This window comes from Lacerta agilis, chromosome 3, assembly GCF_009819535.1.
Source record: "Lacerta agilis isolate rLacAgi1 chromosome 3, rLacAgi1.pri, whole genome shotgun sequence".
Lineage (NCBI taxonomy): Eukaryota > Metazoa > Chordata > Lepidosauria > Squamata > Lacertidae > Lacerta > Lacerta agilis.
In genome coordinates this window covers 96,641,026-96,665,428 of record NC_046314.1, presented here as the reverse complement: position 1 = coordinate 96,665,428, position 24,403 = coordinate 96,641,026, and the positions used below count along the sequence as shown (strand labels likewise).

Below are 24,403 nucleotides of genomic sequence, written 5' to 3'. Positions count from 1 at the left end.
CCCTTCCCCGCCGCCTCTGCCCTCACTCCGAGGAGACGCGCCGCCGTGTCTCTCAGCCTTGCGAGCCGCGCGCCACAGAAGCAGGGAGCGGCGCGGCGCCTCGAAGGCTGCGCGGAAGGCAGCCCGGAGCTGTCCAAACTTCGCCGGACTTTGCCTCGCCTGCCTGCCAGCCTCCCGCGCCAAGCCATGCCCTTCGCGGAACCCGCTTCGGCTCTCTCGCGGCGCGGTGGCGGCGGCGGCGCCTCGCCACAGCCAGCGCCGGGCGACGCGCGACGGGAGCGCACGGAGCCGCCCGCCGCCCCTCGGTGAAGCCCCCTCACTTGCCGCCGCCAAGCGGTGGCCCGCTCGCTTTCCCTTCCGAGAGAGGCGGACTCCGCGCACTCGCTTTCCCCTCCGAGGGGGCCGGACGGCGCGCGCTCCGCTTTGGAACGGGACGCCGCCCCTCCGAAAGGACGCGAAAGAAAGACCCGGAGGGCAGGCATATAAGCGCGGGCTCTAGACGGCGCCGCTTCGAGCCTGAGCGAGGAGGACCCCGCCCTTCCCCGGACGCACCTCGGGGTTGCTGAGGTGTAGCGCGAGCCGTCCGTCCTCCCCCGCCCGCCGTCTCCGCCCTCCCCCGCGCCCGCCCCCCAAGCCATGAACTTTGGCCGGGGGGGCCCGTCGGTGGTGGTGTTGAACGTGGGGGGCACCCGATACTCGTTCTCCCGGGAGGTGCTGAAGGACTTCCCCCTGCGCCGCCTGAGCCGCCTGCACGGCTGCCTGTCGGAGCAGGACGTGCTGGAGGTCTGCGACGACTACGACCGCGAGCGCAACGAGTACTTCTTCGACCGGCACTCGGAAGCCTTCGGCTTCATCATGCTCTACGTGCGCTACGGCCACCTGCGCTTCGTGCCCCACATGTGCGAGCTGTCCTTCTACAACGAGATGATCTACTGGGGCCTCGAGGCGTCGCACCTCGACTACTGCTGCCAGCGCCGCCTCGACGACCGCATGTCCGACACCTACACCTCCTACTCGGCCGAGGACCTGCAGGCCGCCGAGCCCGCCGCCGGGGCGGCCTGGGGCAGCGGCAGCACCACCGCCAGCAGCAGCCGAGGCGGCGGCGCCGAAGCCGGGGAGGGCGCGGAGCAGGGCAGCGGCCGCGCAGCGCCCCCGCCCGGCGCCGAGAAGAAGTGGCTGGAGAGGATGAGGAGGACTTTCGAGGAGCCCACCTCTTCCTTGGCCGCGCAGATCCTGGCCACCGTCTCCATCCTCTTCGTCATCGTCTCCATGGTGGTGCTGTGCGCCAGCACCATGCCCGAGTGGCGGGCGGCGGAGAACCGAAGCATGGAGGAGCAAAGCAGGTACACAGCAGACTCACTCAGGGAGCCTTCAGGGTAGGAGGAAATCTTATACTTAACCCCGCCCCCCATCTTCGACGGTGTCCCGTCCGAGTGTGTCCCGTCTCTGTCCTCCTCTCTGCAATGCTCCCTGTCTTCTTCCTCCACGCCATCTTCATCACCGCGATGGTTGCCTTGCCACCAGTTTCTCCCAAGTGCTCGTGCCACGCTGGAAACAACCATCGGTCAAAGTCACCGCACGCATCTTCCCCCTTTGCAAAAAAAGAAGAAAAAGGGTGGGGATAGGGCAGGGCAGGAAAAGGGGGGCACCTCCTTTAAACCAAGGGTAGCTATTTCTCAGTAACTCCTACAAAGCAGAAATGATTCCTCCGCTTTTTTACTTTCTTGCAGTACTGTGTTGCCTTTTCGTCTGCCAGGAAGTCCCAAGGCAAGGTGTGTGGGGTTCCCAAGGGTGGCATGGGACAGCAAAGATGGTTGGTGGGAGGATTACCCCATCCAAGCACTAACCAGACCCAGGGAGCAATCACGTGCACAAGAAACTGGCATCATGCCAGCTGGTGCAAGTTCAGAGAATGTAAAGTTATGCAGAACCAAACCCTGGTCAGCAGCAGGGCTGCTGCTCTGCCTAAGCCTGGCAGAGGGGAAACAAGCCTTTAAAATAGGTTTCCTGGTCATGTGACCGAACTGAACAGGCTTAGGATTCAGCCTAATTCCCCTCCATTGTGGTCCAGCCCTCACACACACTTTGTTTTTTGGGGGTGGACACTTACAGTGGATTCAGCTCAGCCAGCTGATCCAGGATGAACACATTACATTCATATATTTTGGGCTGAGCCACGGCAGATCTTGCAGTAGGATTACCCCCCTCAGACCTGCTTAGCTTCAGCAAGGGGGTGCCCTCATGCGCCTTTAGATTTAGGACCTCACTGTAACATTTTGGATAAGGGGGAGTCAACATTCCAAGACTACAGCAGCAAACTTTCTGGGTGCCAATGAGTGATCTGGGATTTATATTTATTATTATTATTATTATTATTATTATTATTATTAACAATAACAATAATATTAAAATATTTATACATTGCACTTTCATAGGAAATATAGCAGGGCAGCATAGTTCCTACCCCAAAGCCTTCATTAAGAGTCTACCTTGAGACATCAGGAAAATGGCATTTGAAAAACTAAACGGGCTGGGTTTTATGGACCTGAGAGGCAGCTTCCGAAGTAAGAAGCGGGGCTTCAGTGTGACAGAGGGAGAAATATGCTAAAATGGCTAGATAAGCATCTCTTGCAGGATGTTTCAGTTTACTTGCTTTCAAACTGTGTCTTGAGGAGCCTGTGATTCCTTCAGAGCTTATCAGGGATTATTCAGGCTGAAAATCTGGAATGGCAGGCAAGGTTTCCTGAAAGATAAACTTGCCCACCACTGCTAATATCTCTCTGCCATGTGCAGCTATAGGGGTGTGTTCCTGGTTAAGTTTATATGAGGCGATGCTGAGACCCAATGCCATTGCAATGGACGAACTGCGTGTGTGCTCTAGCCCAGAACATACTCTGTAATCCTCTGTAGATGCAGCTGAGGTTCCATGGCAGAGGAAGTGAAAGGGTCCTTAGCAGCAGATAAATAGCTTTTTTTTTGGGGGGGGACTTTCACTGAGGGGGGAAGTTTGAAAAAAAAAACGGTGCTTGAGGTGTATAAGGAACTCTCCCTCCAGGCACTTGGTGTCTTAAGACAGGCAGCTGAAAAGGGGGTTTAAGGTAAAACATGTAACAGAAATTCATTGCAAATAAGTAAATGAATCAGAAAAATTTAAACATAGACACACTACAAAAAGGTAAGACCTGTCTTTCAGACTCGTCTTCCTCAGTGGACTTGAAAGCTTATTGCAAATAATAAAGGCAAACAATTAAATATTTGCACTAATGAAGGAAACAGAAACAAATAGGGCAGGGAAGCATAAAATTCTAGCTCATCCACAGGCTTTGACTTTTAATCTACCACTGCCCATACGAGGATGTACCTCTTCATTGAAATATATGCACTGAACCAATTCAAAAACTAACACATACACAGACAGTGCTTGAATTCTGTTAAGGATTATTTTAACCTTGGTTGTTTGCACATTCTCAGGCCCCTTCCCCTTACAAAGCCCACCAGCACTGACTTCCATCTTGCCCCCGCATCTCCCGCTTGCTAACCAAACCTGTGAGGTACCATCTTAATTTCCCGCGATTCCCTGGAATGACAGTTTGTGGGAAATTAAAATGGCGGCTCCACCCACCAGAGGGCACTTTGGCTAGTGTCTCCTCAAGCCTAGAGCCTAACCCTTTCTCCCTCACAGTGGGGGTCTTGATTTGGAATATATGTAGGAAACTGCCTTGCCCTGAGTCAGACCATTGGTCAATCAAGCTCAGTATTCCCTACACTGATTGGCAGCAGCTCTCCAGGTTTTAGAATGAGTTCATCAACTCTTACAAGCTTTCCCTGGTGGCAACCCAGAGATTACTTTCCTGGTACCTCATGTAGCCACAGCTTTTCTAGCCCATTCTTCCATCTGTCTTTTTATCCACCCTGTCTACCTGGAGTCCTGCTTGTGGCAGCTATCAGAAGAAGAGCAGGGAAGGAATGTACAGGAAATGCCATGGATACCTGATTTCTCACTGCACCATGGGAATTTAAAGTTGCAGCACAGGTTGCAGCCTGAAAACCATACTTCAAAGGTTAAGCTATGTGATTCTGATGTAGCTAGAAAATGTCTCCCTACCTTAATCCATGCCCCTAGGCAAATGCTTTGGACATGAAACAGGATGACCTATATGTAAAGGTCCTCCAATAATGACAATAAATAAATAAATAAATCTGCAGGAATGGGGAATGATTATCCCAACGCCTCTGACCCACACAATGCATTATATTCCTTTCATTTATTTCATAAAATTTATATGCTACTTGAGTGTAAGAAAAAAACCCTCAAAGCAGTTTTCAACGAGGAGAAAACCCAGTAAAATTATCAACAAAAATAGTTAAAAACAGCTATTAAAACATTGAAAGAATAATTAAAATCAAAGATAAACTAAAGAACCAGATCAAAACACCTGTTTAGGGAAGTTTTTAATCGGTGACATTTTAATGTATTTTAATATTTGTTGGTAGCCACCCAGAGTTGCTTGGGGGACCTAGCCAGATGGGTGGGGTACAAATAATAATGATAATGATAATGATAATGATAATGATAATAATGTAAACATTCTATGTATCTGAGTAGGTTTGCCTAAACAAAGGAAGTTTTTAGCAGGCACTGAAAAGAGTACAGCGAAGGCACCTGTTTGACATCAATACATAAAGGGTTCCAAAGTAGGGGTGCTGTCAAACTAAAATACTGTACCAATTCCTTACAAATGCAGAACAAGTATATGTAACAGTGCCACCTCTATTAGACAACAATCTCTTCCTCTCATTTAGCATATATAAACTTTTTTTCCTGGGCTTGTTCCAAGTAATGTTACACCAAGCAAGTAAAGTAGTAACTTTATTAGACCAGCTTCTGTCAGTAGAAGAATATGCATTCTTTACAGTGATGCAGAATTCTTCGTTTGGCTGATAAAATGGAGAATTCTGTGAAATTTCATTCCTCCTACGTTAATCCAATAACAGTCTTACTGAAATTATTATTATTACTGGTTCCAAATAAGAGAGGAAGGCATGTGAGGTTTGCTTGTTTCAGATTATCATCTATTGCTGCAGGAAGTTGCTGTTGTATAGAAAATAATGACCCAGCCCTGAAGCTTGTCTTAACTTTTGAGCTTTTGATCTCGCAGCGCTCCAACCATGGCTGCACTCATCATTGAGGTCCTGTTTTAAAAGCTGGGCGCTAGCAAGACTGAATAGGGATTGTGGCACTTTGGTCTCATTGCCATATGGATGATATCTGCTCCCTTTGAAGTTTATGGGGACTGTATCGCTAATTTCACTTTTCTCCTGCTGCTTCCCTCCTTCACAGTCGGAGAGCCGTAGAAGCACCTTTATAAAAGAACTGTCTTTCATTTTAAATAATCCTCCCACATCTAAAGATACACTCTAATTAGTAAGCTGGGAAGTTAGGCATTTTAGATAAAACTTCACAGAGGCATGACTTTCTCACAACAAAACTTTGGCAAGCCAGTTTGGGTGGGTGGGGAGAACACTTGTTTTTGATGTGGGTTTGGAAGAAAATGGTCCGTGAAGTCATATTTCTGAGAAAACTGCCACTATCTGACTTTGTTCCAGTGCTTTATGTACACGTTACTCTTTCTTTAGAACTTGTTGTTGCTTCCCCTCCTAGAAATAGTCCTGGTTTGATAAGTAATCGTTTTTAAAGCCGTAATGAATTACTGGAATGAATCTACGGTCAAATGAAACTGCTGCAAAAAAAAAACCCTCCACCAAATACAATACTTCAAATTGAGCACAACTTCATAGACCTGGGCAGCCTCTTTAGTATTTAATATCAATCAGATCCTAAGGGATTTTGGTTTTTTTGTGTTGTTTTTTTTAAAAAGAGCTTCTGGTGGTACTCATATATTGATAAAAGTGCCGTGGGTGCCAGCACAAAATGGCTGCCGACAGCAGCAAAATAAAAAGTACCAGTACTCCGTGCTAGTGAGTACTGTCACAAAAAGTCCTGGTTACGACACATTTTTAGTTTATTTCTAGATTTGAACCAGATATTTTGTAGGGGGGGGGGAATAAGATGGCCTGGGGTAGGGGCGGGAAGAGTCTTAGTAGAAATTGAAATAGATATCTAAACCAATGCTATTGACAGATTTAGGGGAGAATGATTTTCATGTGACTTTTAAAACAAAGATGCAACAAACAAAGTATCAGAATGAAATAGGATTATAATATAAGATAAACTAGGGATGAAATAATTGGGCTGAGAGAGATCAAATGATACCCTTTAGCCTTCGCCTTTATTCAAAGGCAGGATTTCCCACTTCAGGTCCTGAGCTGGTATCTTCTTAATATCAGTTTTCATTATCGGACTCTGTGTCCTCAGCTATATCTCTTAATTTCGGCTGAACTTGTGTAGCAGCCTATTTTTGCTGTGCCTTCAAAGATCCCATGGGTTTACTCTGGCCATGAATTAATGAAAGCAGCTTTAAAACCGAACACTGGGAACTTTTGACTTCAGCTGAAAATTATTAACTAGGGCCAAGTCCCATAGGAGTGGGGTACACATTAAATTGTCGATAGCTTCTTCTACGAGCATGAAATATGGGGCAACTAACTGTCTCTTTATTAATGGAGTGTGCGCACAACGGAAACATGCTGTAGAGAGCCACATATGGTACATGTCCACTATATTCATGCAATTGAAAACAACCCACATGGTGGGTGGGTGCCACAGAGATTACAGGGTAGAAATGGATGGTGACACAGCCGATTTTGGACACATGCCTGGTGTGAAGTGACTGTTAGCTGAGTGAGAGAGACTACAGGTATATGGGTATCTTTAAGAGTGAACTTCAAAACAAAAGGTAGCATTCAACTAAATTTTACTCAGAGTAGACCCATTGAAATTAATGTGCATAGAACTGTGGATTTGAACGGGACCCCTAGAGTCCTCTAGTTCAACCGCCTGCAATACAGGAGACTAAGGTGTATTAATTTCAGTGGGTCTATTCTGGGTAACTACCAGAAAGAAAAGGGTTTTTAAAAACAACAACAACAAACACTAATATTCTTCTGTCCTTTGCCTTCACCTTGAGCAAATCTTTGCTGATTGAAGGTTGTCACGCTTAAAAGGAACTGGTGGGTGGGGTGGGAACTTGACCACCTTTTAATTACCTCCCCCCACCCCCTGTTCAGACCCAATTTTCTCTCGCTAATAATTTGTTTTTAATTTGCTTGGTGCCAAGGTCAGTCTTTCAAAATCACACATATCTTTGCTCATATGCCTAGGTTCATTCTGTTCATACAGATCTGCAAATTTCATTTATAAGGTGTTAACAGCCTTTCCACAAGTCAGTTAACAATGATTACTAATGTGACTCGGTTCTAACACACGGCATTTCTGAATTATCAGTATATTTCAACCAATTCCTAGGAGTCAAATGAATGCAGAAAGATAATTAACAAGAGGCCATTTCTGCACAGTCATCCCCCCCCCCAATAAAACATGGTGCTGATTCAACTTCAGCCATGCTGTATTTGTGGGTGACTAGTGGCCCCAGGTGAGGACTTGCATCCCCATTGGGGGCCGACATTTGCATCAAGCTCAGAGGACACAGGGTGGGCATCTTGGGGCTCCTCTACAACAGCTGCTTATCCAGATACCCACAGACCCTTATTGGCTAGTCTCCATGACATCACTACTGGTTTTGAACTCTGCACCATTTTCTGGCCTTTAAAGAGTCGATGTCAGAGTAATTAAATCAGTGTTTTACTCCATCAGAGGCCAGGTGACACCCTCCCTAAGTACTACTCACTCAGTCATTTTTTTATTTTTATTTTTAAATTGAACCAGCAAGCATTGGTCTTCCTTCTTTTGTTGCTTGAGGTTTAATTTTATCAAGTTCTTTGCACAACCCCACCCTCATACCCCCCCAGCACTGGAATACAAATATCCACCCTGAGTTGTTTTTTTCAGTCCCCGGCATCTCCATGTAGGGCTGGGGGGATAACCTTTTCTGAAATTCTGGAGACACTGCTTGTCAGTGTAAATTCTGAACTACATGGACCAGTGGGGTCTGACTCTGTATGTGGCAGGTTCCCATGCTCATAGCTTCTCTGTCCGTGATGCATACAAATATATCTTCCAGGTTGGATTTGGGCAATTTTGAAACATTTCCCTTTGCTGGGTGAAGTTAGAAAATTTTGGGAGTGGGAGGTATCTGTATGCATGTGTATGAAGTTTTGTTTTGTTTTTTTAAGCGGAGATTCTCTATGAAATTATTACCAAATTTCGCTTATTACTCTTGGTACTGGAAGGTTAACAAAATGGTTAATCCATATATTTGTTGTTTTTTTAAATAATATTTATTAAGATTTTCCAATTAAAACCAAATTACAATACATGATTAAATTTTCCATACTCCCCTTTCTCTCACCAAGGGGAGCAAACAAAACAAGACCCCCTCCCACTGGGGCAACCAACAATTCTTTCCCAATTTAACCACTTACTTTGCATATAACATCTTTACAGACTTCCCCGGTTCCCCCCCCCCCGTTGATTTCCAGGTTAACCCTAATTCACAGTTATTGCCAATTAATCTCCATATTACTTTTTTCTTCTAACATTTTCCTTTTTAAGCTCTTTTGCCAAATAATTATTCATCTTACATAACTTGCTTATGAATTTAACATATCCTCTGCTTTTACAATATTTCTGAACCTCCATTGCCTAATTCAAAATTTCAATAAAACAACCTAATTTAATTAATTTCATATTAACTCTTCTCCCCTCCTTCCTTCCTACACTCCCCAAAATTAGATTCTATCCATTAACCGTTGTCCATTGCCAGACCATATATCTAGACCATAACACAAAGAGAATATCCATAGAAGCATTCATTTTTCAACCCACCCCCACCCTCTCAAATTCCAAAACCCCACAGTCCTGGGAAACTGGCTTCTGCTCCTTTCTTATCTTATATGTCCTTGAAACTTTTTCAACATTGTCCAAGCTCTGTACAGCTTTCCGTTGCACTCTCTTCTTTACTGCAGCTTTCCCATTTTTGCTTCTTTTTGTTTTGTTCCTTCTCACGTTTCTCTTTTCTTTTCGTGGGTTGAGTCCATGAATTTTATCCTGGATCTTCTCCTCTTCTGTAGTTATATCCTCATAACTTTCACAAAAAGTCAATGATCCATTTTCCTGCAAAGCCAAGTCCAGAGGTACCACCATCACAGTTAGCTGACTTAACTGATTAACTTCCACTGTTAAATTGTGCAAAAGTTCCAAAACCTTTATTTGAAATTCCTGCGACCATTTCCTTTTAGGCATACTTAAAGTCTAAAAAGCTTATGCAGTCCAAATGTATTTCTTCTCTGCGAAGCAGCCATCCAACATTTCCTCAAAGAGACAGTAATAATATCTCCAAAAATCACAGTTCCAATTAAAATGAAAACCTATTTCAACCCCCCAACCTGGGGGGAAAAGCTTCAGAAATTTCCTTGTCACAAAGTTAGTCAATAGCTTCGGAATTGCAGATTACACTGTTTCCTTTTGTTTCAACGCTCAGGGAACCAACTTCCGTTTTTGAAGTTCCCAGGACAGCCGAATTTTAAAGTCACTTTTTTTTTTGAAAAATCAGTACTTACAAGTCCAAATTAGTATTGGACACTCTCTCTGTCAGCAGCCGCTACTTCTCGCTGCGAGGACAGCAGACGATCCACAGCCCCCGCGCCTCTGGAATCTCGCCCGTCACGTCAGCCCTTACTAGGGCTTACCGGAGAGCAAGGGTGGCGCCCCGGGGGACCAGCCGGAACCCATGTCTCCAGGATGCTCCACCTAGAATTTCTTGGGGGGTCGAATCACAGTTTCGACTCCCCCCTCCTCCGCAGCGACGGAGAAACCTCGGAGTCAAGGTTTCTCCCGACCGAGCAGAATGGCATCCAACCGGAAGTCCTAATCCATATATTTGGCAAGAAATGGAGTGGAACACAAAACCGCATAGTGTCGAATACAAGAGTGGATAACTTTACAAAATAAATAAATTATTGAGTTTCAGAACAAACACAAAAAATATCCAATATAAAAACTATACTGTATTCATTGCAGCATCCAAGGACTGCCCCCCTACTCCTTCTCCAGAGAGCTCAATGTCTTCAGCACAGCCAAAGCATATCCATAAGTACTTGGTTACAGCAGGAACAGATAAGAATAGACGATCATTTCACACATTTCAGAGGTCACTGGTAAAGCAGACCTGGCAGTGTCCCGTCCAAAGCCACCTGATGTTCTTTCCAGCTGGAAAGCTGACAGGCTTCTCAAAAGAAGTAGCTGCAGTTTCTCTCCCCCTGTAAGAGAGAGAGAGAGAGAGACAGACAGAGAGAGCATGGAAACAGCTATAATGGGTAACCATCTTGAGCTCAGTGCTAGAAGCAGTACAACCCCCGCTCCTCAAGGCAGTCATCATGCTCTGCTCTCTTGGGTGCCCGTGTAAGAGAATGGAAGGGTTAAGTGGAGAGTTCAAGGTGTCCAGAAAACTTAAGGTGGAGAAGGTGTGGTGCCAGGTTAGGAGGGAAGCACAACGTAGGATAAATGGGCGGGGTGTGTGTGTGTGTGTGACTGTGGACAATTGCCAATAATATTCCTACTCAGAGTAGACTCAATGAAATGAATGGACATAACTAACAAGTCCATTAAATTCAGTGGGTTTACTCTGGAGCAAAACATAGTTGACTTCAGCTCTTATCTTCTGATACATTACCTGAGTGTGACATTATCTCTCTCTCTCTCTCTCTCTCTCTCTCTCTCTCTCTCTCTCTCTCTCATCTTTACTGCTCCACAATCCTGTGTGATTTCCAGGAGCCTCTGCTGTAAAATAATTTAATAGGGCAAACTGCCCTCTACAACAAGCAGATTAACACCAAACATTTGCCAAACCTTGCAATAAAAGAGATTGCAACCAAACACAAGGAAGAACTTTTCTGAAGAGTAGTACTCAACTGGTTTCGCTTGAGCCCTCTCCCTTCTTTTAGCTTTTGCAAATTTAACATTCACTGTTCATATTCCTCTTGCTCCCACATAGCAGATGGCTGACGAGAGTGTCTTAGCCTTTCTGATCTATGCTCTCTCCCATAAATTAACCCAGGGCATGACTTATTGAAATGCATGTTGTGGAAAATCTATCTTAGGGCAGCTTTTTTCCGTGCTTTTCCATAACAGGTCATTTGGAGCAATTCGACACTATGAAGCCATCTTTAAACACACACACCGGTCCTGTGATGCCAATAAAACTGTCTTGTACATGTTTTTTTTGGAAACTTTCCTCAAGGATGTGCATGCGCAGCAAGAACAGACTGTCCCACCCAACACCTCACTCTGTATGCTGGGATCGTGATTTTTTAAGGGTGTGTGTTTTACCGAAGGCACTGTTTACTAACCGTAAAACCCCTGGGTTTTTAATCTCAACTAAAGCCCAAAGAGCTGCTTCTGGAAACACAACACATTATCATTGTGATATTTGAGAATATTTATCCCCCATTATAAAATTGATCTCTGTAAAGGTATCGAATTCCTATGAGTGCCAGTAAAATATGTTAGAAGGCGGTAGGACTGCAGAACATTTAAACGTGGATTTAAAAAGAGATAAAACTGTTCTAGGCGTCTATCCAGTTTGGCAAGTCCTATTCTATAGCTCCCTTTTATTTTTGGCTTCCATTCTAAACTTCTTTAAATAGAGGATTGTGGGTGGATAATGAAAACTATAGGCATAACTTTAAACATATGAATATACTGTAGCTTATCTTCTGCAACGCTATGTGTATTTCAGAAGATGCTCCTCAGAGTAATTTACCCCATTATTTACACTGCATACTGACCAGACAAAGGTAGACCGGGCTTGCACCACATTCAAATTGGTGTGTTTTAAGTGGTAATTTATGTGATTAAGTCCCAGACAATCTGGCGAAAGTGAAGAACGATCAAGGCCTGTTCATTTAGAACGAGAGAGCTAAGCACTGAAACTGCTGAGAACAAACAGAACTGCACAGTTACCTGGGAGAAAAATCCCACTAAATTCTGCATAACTTGTTTCCAAAGAGTCATGCGTACAACTGGGGCTTTGTTTTGGTCGAATTGCGTCCATAATTTAACCCATATTGTTTATTGTTTTATCTGACTCCAGTAGAACATCCTTGCACTTACAGTGGTGACCCGCTAGACGAAAAACTCGCTAGACGAAAAACTCGCTAGACGAACGGAATTCGTCTAGCGGAAGCTGCCCCGCAAGACGAAAAAGTCAATGGGGCTGCTTCGCAAGACCAAAAATTTTCGTCTTTTTTGTTTGTTTGTTTGTTTGTTTAGCGGAGCGCGGCTGTCATTGCCGCTTCGCTAGACGAAAAAACCGCTAGACGAAAAAATTCGTAGAACGAATTATTTTCATCTAGCAGTGCACCACTGTATACTGGAGATCAGCAACTAGAGATTCATGGGGCTTTGGGTCTCCTGTCCCTCTAACGCAGCCTTGGCCAACATAGTGCCTTCTAGATGTTTTGGGCTGTAAGTACAATCACAGTATTGTGCTGGGAAGAGAGGAACCTCTCCTCCCAGCCCAGTGCGATCACTTTTAATTTACTTTTAAAATATAATATTTATCTGTTTCCTATTTAAAACACCTTTGGGTGTAAGATGACACACAAATAAAGCTAGAATAATAACAATAAAGTTCTCTGAAGAGCCGAGACAGAGATTTTTGCGGTGTTTGCTGTGTGTGTCTGCATGAGTGCTGTGTATGTGGCAAGTACCTGTATGGGTGTGCTGTGTGAGAGAGTAAGTATGGGGTGCCATTGCTCCCATTGGCAGCACCCTCTTTCACTTTGGCCATGTGTACTGCTGGCAAGTGGCCCCCAGAAGACAGACCTAGTGAATGAGCAATGTAGCATTTTGAGTGCCATTTGCTTCGTTCCAGTTTTGATTCTACAGCTGGATTCAGGCAAAATGCAAAACCATGGTTTGTGCTAATCATAGTTAGGCACCCATACAATCATTGGTTTGAGCTTTGAGAACTTATTGTATGCTTTTGTTTCCCATCTGCTTAATTTGTAAGATCACTCCCATTTCCACTCGTGGTTTGTTAATGGTCTGTGAATTCAGTCATAACTGCAAACCACAGTTAGCACAAACTGCGGTTTGCAAACCAGCTTCAAGCTATGGCTTTATATTCTGGTTTGTGAGTCCCAAACAATCCACTGCTTGTGAGCAGGATTGGATTCAGATATTAAAACAATTCATGGATTTGCAGTTAGCAACTCGCCTGGTTACCTGTGATCAGAGTCCACATGGCCTTCAGGCTAGTGTCCCATGCCGGGCGGGGGGCGGGTATAGCCATGTGCAGGGCCGTCTCGTCCATTTGGGCTGGTGGCGCGGTGCACCAGGGTGCAGGGCCCCCAGGGGCGCCCCCGTGAGCCCGCCGGCATACCAGGCGCCCCCTCCCCAACCCAATCCCACAGGCGGGTGGGCGCTCGCGGACCGGCAGCACAGCCCCATCTTCGAGCGCAGCGAGTGGGGGGAAGTAGCGCGGCCCCGCCGGTGGCCTCCCCCCGCCCCCACGGGTGGCCGGGTGCTTGCACCGCCAGTGCTCTCCCCCGGACGCCCCGGACGCATGGGGGCGCTGGAAGGATCGAGCCCACCGGCATACTGGCCGTCCCCCTCCCCAACCCGCCCCCGCCGCCAAGGGCGGGCTGTTGGCCGGGCGCCGGTGGCGCAGCCGCTGCCGCCCATACCAGTCCCGGGCAGGCTGCAAGCCGGCCGCCCTAGCTTCCCGTCCCTGGAGCACTGGAAGGGCGCGCAGAGCCCCGCACTGCTCCAGCGCCACGCCCCTCATCCCCTGCTCGCCCACCCTCCCTCCCGAGGGGCGGCAAGCGCGAGGGGGAGGCAGCGGAGAGGCGGTACGCCGGGGGCGCCGGAGGGATCACTGCGCCACGGTGGCCGATCTCTTTAAGACGGCCCTGGCATGTGGTTCTTTTATTCTCCCTGCTCTCTGTAGTGTTACCATGCAACCTAAATACTATGTTTCTTGTAGGGTTGAGGGGCCATAGCTCAGCACAAAAGCACATGCAGAAGGTTCCAGGTTGCGTCTCCAGCTAAACAATTTGAGATAATAGGGGTATGGGGAAAATAAACATCTCCTGATGATGCCTTGGGAGGCAGAGTGGACAATACTAAGCCAGATGAACCAGTGGCTTAATATTGCATAAGAATCCTTATCCAACCAAGCTTCATTGCACGAAGAACAGCCATGGATTGTGGGAGATAGTGACCCCTCTTTACAAAATGGATGCATCACTGTGCTAGATAGTATGAGCATCTTAGGCATACTTCTTTGGAAGTTAAGTACTAAACGGATCTTCCTTCCAAACAAATGGACTGAAGCTCAAATTCACATTAGCTTGTAAGCAGCTGGGAAAATGCCATTGACTGACTTACATGGGATTTTGCCTAGGTAACAACTGGAGGCTGGAGGGGAATTTACTGGTGTTTTCTAGGGTTTCCTTGATTCAGGAATACAAGCACATTCTTGCACAAACTGATGTAGACTAGTTCAATCATGTGCTGTCTTGTCTTCTGTTTTCCCCCCTTCATGTTTCTTGTCTTGCATATACTGTGTTTTATTCAGACATTTAGTGGACGATGAGGCCAAGCCTCTGTTTCCCCCCGTTTTTAATGCTAAACAATTTTACTGGAGAATTTTAGACAACTTCCAAAGGGAAAAAATGTGCAATTTGCAACTGAAATATGCTTTGACAGCTCGGAATGTAATTACTTTTGAGTACAACAAACTAGCTTTATTAGTGATTTTTAAAAGAATTCTCAGGCTGTCTGAACCAGTCTATATGTAAAATAGGCTATTCTGTTTCCGTCTTATCAGTCAGAGCAGAAAATTAAACAAAATGATTGGTTTATAGTAAAGAAGAAGAAAAAAGCTGCAGGAATCCTAGATTTCGAATCAACAGACAAAGAATTGCATTAAAATAACTTTCATTAAAAGGCTGATAAATACTCCAAATTAGAGAGTTTTAGACAAGGACTAAATTAACATTTAACTCAAGAGCAATCAATACAAAAGAAAATTGAATGGCCATATGCATTGGAATATGTAGCTGTTGGGAATACCGGTATGTAGTTTCTCAAGTTTTCTTAATTTAACTATGACAGCATTCACAAATTACAGATTTTTTTTGTTTTGTTTTTAAAGACAGCCTCACTGGAATTAAGGATACTAACGGTACAATCCTACACACACCTACTCAGAAATAAGTACCATAGCATCCAATGGGGCATAGTTCTAGGTAAGAGTGCAGGATTGTAGCCTTATAGCACAGTCATGTCTATTCAGAAGGAAACCTCACTGGATTCAGTGGGGTTTACTCCCAGGTAATTGGATATGGGATTTACAGAATTCAGTGTGGCCTTACTCCTGTAGCCACTTATCTGGGAGTAAGCCCTACTGAACTCAGTAGGATTTTTTTCTGACTATAGGAGAGCACCACCCAATACCGATATTTCCAATATCAGAACAAAATCACACACACACAATATTCATCATTACACATAGCAGAGCCTGTATCAAAACAACAGGGACGCCCTTTTTATGCATTTTTCTCTGGCTCCATTCATCTATTTCAGGAGTTCCCAGAACTGTGGTCCATGAGCTTCACCTAGGATGTTCTGCAGCATGTCCATAAAAACACAATTGAAAATCACACAGCATCTAGCGCTGTTACAACAACGGGCACAAAAAGCATTAAGTGATCTGCTGAGGCCCTCTGCAATTTGCGAGTGATCCACAAGGAAGAAAGCTTAGGAACTACTGATTCATTTTATGGTGTAGCTGCATTTTGAAACTACCATCCTGCCACTTGCTTAGGAGAATTCGAGAATTTTTCGTAAGGAGCGTATATTTTGGAAGGGCAAGCTGTCATAAAAAATGCATTATATTCAGTTTAAATTAGGTGCCGTTAATGCCAGTTGTCACAATGGTGCACTGAGAACTGGGTGAGGTTTGCTTCTCCTGTTGCCCTGCTTCATTAGCTGGGCAAAGTAGTGCATCGACTGGTAGTTTTGGACCCAGAACCTGGACGGTGCGTGACTGTAGTAGTAGCTTATTTATTTATTTATTATCCATTAATTATTCTCATGCCCTGCCCTTCTTCCTAATCAGAGCCCAGGGCAGCTGAAAGCAAAACCACACCAATATACAGAAGCACGAAACAGCAATTAAGGCTACAACAAATTCGCACCAACTTTTAAAGCAGCAGCAGTAAACGGTACATTCTCTCGCCAGCAGTGTGCAATTAAACACCGAATGCCTGGGGAAATAAAAAAATGCTTTAAGTTCAGCGGAATTGTGTGCGGCAAAGAAAGGCAGAACGGGCGAGAGCTCCTTTTCATACGGATTCCTTCTGATTTTTTTTTTGCAAGCCGCTTGCAGATTAGCATAATCCTACATTGGCCTCAGGGGAAACTGCAGAGTTGGACAGGAAGTTTCTTCTCCAGGGGGGGTGGGGGGAGGATAAGGTGCATGTAGTGCTTGCCCACCGTGAATTGTTCATGCTGCCATCCTTCACCAACTTGGTACCTTCCTGAAGTTTTGGACTACACTTCCCATCACCTTTGACCTTTGGTCGTGCTAACTTGGCCTGATGGATTTGTAGCCTAAAACAGGTGGACGGCATCAGGTTCACAAAGTCTGGGTTACACTGATGCACCAGCCATGGATGAATAGGAATCGGCTGCCATCTGAAGGCATTTATTACCATAGCACAGGGACGTCCAACTCCCAACAGTCTGCAATCTACTCACAGTATAGAAAAACTGGAAGTGACCTACCCATTGTCGTAAAAAGACTGGCAGTGATCTACCCAAAGTTGTGGAGCTTTTTTTAGGAAGCCAAAGTTGGTGGGTTTTTTTTGCTTTTTTTGTAAGGAGATTGCTGAGGGGCCAGAGATCAACCAGGAACACCCCATGATCTACCAGTAGATCACAATCTACCTGTTGGACATGCCTGCCATAGCAGTATAAATCACTCTGTTTGGCACAGTAGCACATCTCTTGCCTCTTGATTCAGAGCTATAGATTCTCTTTGCAGTCCTGCAGAGAGTCCTGATGGAACCACAGATTCCAATTGCCTCTCTTCCCCACAACACCACCAGTTTGGTGCCTCCTGCTCCATATATTCATGAGCACTTGCTTTATTCTCCCAGTGATTCATACAAGTCAACAATGGGAAACATGCGCTTTTGAAGAGCATTGGAATCCTTAAGGCAAAAGAGCAATGAGAGTGGGCAGAGTGAGGTTGCAAAATGAGTGCACACGAGGCACTCTTGTCTGTGGAGGCTACAAAGCCAACGTATTTTACTGAACTCAGAAAAAGTAGGTTTTTTGTGTTTTGAAATACAAAATAGGTGGTAACTTTTTGCAAGCATTCCAGTTGTGCAAAACACTTGGGAAATGCTATAACATGATATAAACATTTCCCTTTGAGTCTCCTGAGGTGAGGGTAGATGTCGCATGGATGACAAAAAATGAACAAGCGGCATTGGGAAGAGATTTGACCTCTCACCCCACTTGCGCTATGTCTTTGAATGGCTTGCAGGCCAATCTGGTTGCTGAACGCTGCCATAATCAAAGTGAAACTATGGGGCTACATTTGCCTCTAAGTTGTGCGGAAATAGGAGCACGCTGTGTTTCCTAATGTTGCTTTTGCCAGTCTGGAACATGCCAGAAACAAAGGCTGCAGTGGAGCTTATTCTCAGGCAACTGTATGTAATATCTATGATGGTGGAGTAACCACCTTGGCCACAAGCCAGAGCTCCTCAGGATTTCAGCACACCCCACCCATGGTTCTCCTCTTCGGGAGCTGCTTCATTCATTGCCCCACATCCACAGACTGCCTATGAACATTTTGCAGACTTGCAGTGCTCTATAGGCAGTGGGTTCTGCTTTTATTTCTTAATCTTGTTATCTGTTGAAAACGGGGCGATGATAGCTTAGTGGATGTGGTGGTGAAGCATAGGAGTTGCTGTTAAGGTAAGTGGTCATCCTTTGAACAAAGCCTGGACACAGTTTATTTACTGAACAAGATTTAAACACTTCTTGATTGTAATAAAATCTCTCTGCAAGGATATAGATATAGATACAGATACACACACACATATACAAAAAAAGTCTTTCAAAACCAAGTAATTTACAACATTTAAAAGATAATTAAAAAGAACAGCAAAAGATGAAAGCACATCAACATCTGTGTGTCTGGATAAGCTTGCCTGAACAGAAACATTTTACGGCGAAAAGAGTACAGCGAAAGTGCGTGCTTGATGTCAGTAGTCAGAGAGTGCTGAAATGCAGGTGCTGCCGCACTCAGAGATTGATTTCTTAAAACTCTGGGACAGATATTACACAGCATGTGCCCTTGCTGAACATCGAAGCAGTTGATTGGGCACATAGGTTCATTAAGGAGATATCTCACAGATAAACTGGTCTCAAGATGTTGAGGGCTCTTGTAGCAACACCTTGAACCTAGTCCAGTAACAAACTGGCAACCAGTACAGATCTCTGAGCTGACGAGTTACATGCTGGCAGGGTCTCACTCCTGCCAGCAACTGTGCTGCAGCATTCTGCACTAACTGTAGTTTCTGGATCAAGTGCAAGGGAAGCCTCACATAGAGTGCATTGCAGCATTGCAGTAATCCAATCAGTCACTAGTGCCTGAACTACTGTTGTCAAGTTTTCTAGTTCACGCTGTGTTCTGCCAGGCTGTTTAGCTGCTCCTTCAGGGGGAGTGCAACCCCATCCAGGACAGACAGTTGACTATTTTTTGGGACCACTCACACACATTGCCTCTGTCTTGCCAGGATTCAAGCTCAGCTTATTTCCCTCCTGCATCCCACCTCCATGTCCCGGTCCCAATCCAATTCCCACACAGCCATTCCCAATTCAGATGTTATGGAGAAACAGAGCTGAGTATCATCAGCATACTATACTGATGACATCTTGCTCTCAAACTCCTAGCAGCTTCGCATAGATGGGGATAAAGTAGCGCCCTGGGGCACAGCACAATTGCCATGGGGGCTAAAAAGCACTCTTCCAGTGCTGCTCTCAGGACTTGGTCCTGTAGGTAGGATCAGCTCCACTGTAGCAGAATGCACCAAATTTCCATTCCTTGAAGCCTGTCCTGGAATGCCATGAGCAAACCCATAGAGAGAGACCAGGAAGAAGGAGCAAGGTTGCAACACCCCTGAACCACTCTCTGAAAAGGTCATCCATCTGGGTAGCCAAGGACAGCCCTGAACCCAGATTAGAATGGATCTAAATAACATTTGACACCCAAAAATGCTTGCAGATGCCCCAGCACAATGCTCTCTGCCACTGATTCCCTTGAAAGTTATTCCAGTCCAAGGAGTCCGGGGCTGGTTTGTAGTATTGTCTCTTTCAAGGCAGCAGGGACCGCATCCACAAACCCTCTCTGCTAGATTTCGTAAGCTGAGAGGGACAGGGAGTCAAGGGCGTGCATTGTCAGGAGCATAGCCACCAGCAACTTTGTCCACATCGGCTGACTGCAGAAGCCGAAACGTGTCCCACATCACATCGGCAACTATTGCATTGGGTACTTCTTCTGTAACTGCGGCAACTGCAGAGTCAAGGTCAGTCTGAAGCAGAGCGACTGTACAGCCAGTTGGTCACAACCGCTCCGTGGATGTTCCAGGGGCCTCTCCTCCAAAGTGGGAGTGAGCGATCTCTGGAACATCCACCGGTTCAGCTACCAGTGATTGCAATGCAAGCTGCAGAATGAGCAATCTTCGCAACCCGCACTGCCACGTTAGGCAGGATTGTGTACACGAGCCAGTGTTCGGCAGGCTTTGAAGCTCTCGTGGCGTGATATGTTTAATTCGTAAGTTATCTGTTCTGTATTGTTTTTGCAATTTATACCACAAAAAGCAATATAAAGCACATGAAGCAAAACATTAAAATGATTTTCAGAAACTACACCAAAAAAAAAACCCCACGTCGTTAGCAGCGTCATTAAAAAAGACTTAAGCCATCAGCCTTCGAATTGGCTTTTTATTGCCTGTGCAGTGCTGACTGCGTACTATTAGAAAGTTTCTGCCGTGTTTGAACAGGGCATTCAGTTTGAATCAGAGCAGTTAATGCTGTTTTAAAGGCCCCGTTACAGCTTTCCCGTTAACTGATAATAACTGTATCTGGTGCTTTGATTTAAGGATGTTGGTAACACAGTGTTCAGTTCAGTTCAGTGACTTCAACCACCTTGGAGAAATGCTTAGGCTGTTTTACAGTTGACTGGTAATTATTCATCTGGGAAATCATTTTAAAAGGGCCTAGAATAGAGTCCTGGAGGGGACTAAAACTGCAGACTAATTCGATCTAAATGCATGAGTGCTGATCCCGTGCGCACACATGCACTCATTTCGTCAGCTTTTTCTCCACTGCACCATGGCCTGCTACTGGTACCTAATAGTTTTTGGTAGTGTTATTGGTTTGCTTTCCATCCTTCCCTTCCTCCCAAAGGAGCCCAGGGCAGCAAACAACAAAGCTGCAAAATTATACAATTAAAAACGAAAAGAAAAAAATCATTTAGAAACAGCCACATATCTAACTGCCCCATAGCTAATAATTTCAAGGTTCCTGGAAACTGTCTTTCAGCTATCAAATGCCTGTGTGAACAGGAATGTGTTCCAATGCCTCCTGAATGTTAATGAATGAGAGAGGAAGACACACCTCACCAGAGAGGGCATTCCACAAATGGGGAGCCACCACCTCAAAGGCCCTGTGGTGGGTCAGTGCCAACCTGGCAGCACCAATAGAGCCTCCCTTGTTGAAAGTAGGGCCTAAGTTTGCTGATACTGGAAGAGGTGCTCCTTAAGGTACTAGGGTCCCAAGCTGTTTGCCAATACTTGACCTAACATCGTCAGTTCCTCAATTTCTTAGATATTAGAGGTACATTTTTGACATGTCTTAAGATTTTAAATAAATGCATAAATCGGAAAACATAAAATCAGGCATAGTGCATTTACTAAGGAAAATATATTTCTATTATTCTCCCTCCAAAAAGCCACCAGTATGTAAAAAAATCTGGCTTTGAAAGAACAAGATCAAGTGAGAGGTGTTTTCTGGCAGGCTCTAATCCATTAGTATCTTACCAATAGCCGCTAGAAACCTGTTACCTGAAAAAAAAACCTCTTGTTTGGCATACTTGTCTGCTAAAAGTCTGAGTCCATGTCAATGTAATAATGTCCCAAGTTCAACCAACCAACCAATCAGAATTCCCCACAGGAATTGAATTGTTTTGCTTGTGTTTCTTTCAACAGGATAATTGAAGCAGTCTGCATAGGCTGGTTCACTGCAGAGTGCATTGTGAGATTCATCGTCTCCAAAGACAAGTGTGAGTTTGTCAAGAGACCCCTGAACATCATCGACTTGCTGGCAATAACTCCCTACTACATCTCTGTGCTGATGACAGTTTTTACAGGGGAGAATTCTCAGCTCCAGAGGGCTGGAGTCACCTTGAGGGTCCTGAGAATGATGAGGATTTTTTGGGTGATTAAGCTTGCCCGCCACTTCATCGGCCTTCAGACACTTGGCCTGACCCTGAAGCGATGCTATAGGGAGATGGTGATGCTGCTCGTCTTCGTCTGCGTTGCTATGGCGATTTTCAGCGCACTCGCCCAGCTCCTTGAACACGGGCTGCATTTAGGGAAGCCCAACGAAGGCTATGCCAGCATCCCGGCTGCTTGCTGGTGGGTGATCATCTCTATGACCACGGTCGGTTATGGCGACGTTTGCCCCGTCACTGTACCTGGAAGGATTCTTGGAGGGATTTGTGTGGTCAGTGGTATTGTGTTGCTGGCCCTGCCTATCACTTTCATCTACCACAGCTTTGTGCAGTGTTACCATGAGCTCAAGTTCCGGTCTGCCAGGTACAGCAGGAGCCTCTCTGCCGAATTCCTAAATTAACGGATAGCACAACTGCATTTCGTAGCAGCACTTATTATGTTGAAGGGATTGACCGGACCCTCCTTGTTCCTTCCCTGTTCCTGGTGACCGACAAAAGGAGGGGCAATGCCCTATGCGCTGAAAGGAATGCTTTCCCTCTCTCTCTCGCCACCTGCAGGGTGACCACTTTCTCATCGCAGGGATGAAAGCAAAGCACTCATTTCCTTAGTCTCATCGCACACGAGTGTCTCTAGCTTGTTGGACATAGCAGGTGGTATGCACTATTTAGAGTGAAGCACATGCATTTAAAAAATGTCTTTGATTTTGATGTTCTCATTCATTTCAAGGTCTGTTTTCAGGAGCACACACAATCCAGAGACTCAAGTGATCAAGCTTGGTGCACCCAAAGTGGGTGGGTGGTATTTCTTTATTTTATTTTTTTTAAAAAAACAGCAGCCTTTTGCATCATATGGCTAGCCGCTGTTGAACTTGGCTGTGAGTGTTGCAAAAGCCATTTGTGATTCAGTATGGGGCGAGAAGGTTCTTCTTCTTTGAAGGCGAGAAACAAGCAGTCTTGTCTCTCCTGAACAACACACTGGGCATCTCAGTGAAGCTTTCCATGTTGTGCTGTAAGTTGCGATTACTGGGATCCTGCCATCATCTCCCTTTATTGGAGTTCCCCCCCCCCCCCCAGCAGCCTCTTTGACCAGAGACAATAGTGGATAAAGGGAATGTCAACCTGGTGCCTTCCAAATGTTGTCAGTCTCTAATTCCCAGCAATTCTTGCTGGCTTGGGCAATAATCAAGGATGGTGGGAACTATAATGCAACAACATCTGGAAGGCAATTGGTTGAGGAAGGCTGATATGAGAAATTATTCCTCTGCCCTACTGCTTCCTGCTCTCCCCTGGAAAGGTGTTTGTTTTTCCTCAGTTAACAAATTGATAATCTCCTCTTAACATTGGCTCTGCTTAGAACAGCGGTTCCCTGGCAGTGTTAAGAATAACTTTTGGGTTCCCTTAAGAGCTTATCTAGGGTTTCCCCAGTGATGAGCTCCGTAATGGTAGACAAGCCAGGACATTAATAATAGTCTCCCCCTGCAATGCATACAGATGTTATTTTGGTGCGTTTTGAGGTTTCAACTGAGTTGATGGCAAAGCTCAGCAGGCCTAGTCAGTTCCAGATGTGAGAAAGCACCTTAGAAGGGTCAGTGAACACACGTCTGTCTCTCACACAGATGAGTCAACGTAGAAAGGGTTTGCTTAATATGAAAAGTTTGGAAACCATTGTGTTCCAAATGCTTGAAACATCACCTAAAATAATCATCAATTTGCATGGTAAGAAAAGGGATTCCTATACAGAAAGATGGTTTATTTGGAGCCCTTTTATTCCTTGAACATTTAAGGTCTGTTGTCTGTTGTACACCGCCTCCCTGCCTCACACGCACCCCATACAGTTGAGGAAATAATCTGATACTCACTAAAGCCGAGCAACTCTGTATTAGTGAAAGTGGAGTCAGCAAAATTACCAGATTCCAGATTTACAAACTGAGATGAGAATCTGGCCTTTTTTAAATCCCTGTTGTGCCACATGTTTTCCGGTGAAGCAAGATTTTCTGGCATTCCAGTCCTAAATACTTCTGCTCAGAAATAAAGCACTTCATTGCAAGTAAGTGTCTTTAGGTTCAGCGACAAATGTGATTAACGGGAGAGTGCTGCTATTGGGCTTTATAAAAATTCAGTTGCTGACAATGTGATAGATGTATTTAGAGGGGGCTCGTGTGTGAGCCATTGCTGAGCTTGAGTTATGTTCCCAACTCAGTTCCATCAATATGAAAGCATTTGTTTGAAAGCCTTCAATTTGTTGTTCTTCCCCTCCCTCCTCATTTTATTAACAATTGCAGTACAATAAGCCAGAGTGGTGGAGGAGATAAAGAGAAAGGGCAAAGTAGTAAAACTCCCTGCCTAAGTCATTCATAGGTAGACGTGAGAATAAAATAATGCTATATGTAGAGATGGGAAGACCTGGAAAAAACCCAGGAAAATTTGAAAAAAAACAACCCAGGTTTTCCCCCAATGCTGGTTTTTTTTCTTGGAAAAATGGGGAGGGAGAGTGTGTGCAATATTCAAACTATATCAAACTGGGGTTGTTGTTTTTTCAATTTTTCTAGGAAAAAACATCTTTGGGGGGAAAAATGGGAAAAAACCCTGATTTCCTCCCAATTTTTCCAGTTTTTTCCCTCCCAGGCCTTCCCATCCCTTTCAATATGTGAATTCCTTGGAAGAAGTATAGAAAACAAATGTGGCAATAAAGTAAGACACACAGATCTCCCAGGAAAATAACTGAAGTTTCATACCCGAGGTACGGGCTAATTCTCCACACTATAATGGCAGGGAAATGGGGCAAAGGG

The 24,403-nt window shown here is 45.1% G+C and overlaps 1 protein-coding gene across 2 annotated transcripts; it reads left to right on the top strand.

The window, feature by feature from the left end:
- The first annotated feature begins 555 nt into the window (after positions 1 to 555).
- KCNG3 (potassium voltage-gated channel modifier subfamily G member 3) lies at positions 556 to 22,431 on the top strand. Of its 2 annotated transcripts, XM_033144867.1 has the most exons (3): positions 556 to 1,122; positions 1,168 to 1,343; positions 21,370 to 22,431. In XM_033144867.1, the coding sequence occupies exons 1-3, from the start codon at positions 637 to 639 to the stop codon at positions 22,013 to 22,015; spliced, it is 1,308 nt and encodes a 435-aa protein (XP_033000758.1). In that variant the 5' UTR covers positions 556 to 636; the 3' UTR covers positions 22,016 to 22,431. The 2 variants fall into 2 exon arrangements, with proteins under 2 accessions (XP_033000758.1, XP_033000757.1); XM_033144866.1 differs by having other exon boundaries at positions 556 to 1,376.
- Positions 22,432 to 24,403: the final 1,972 nt, after the last annotated feature.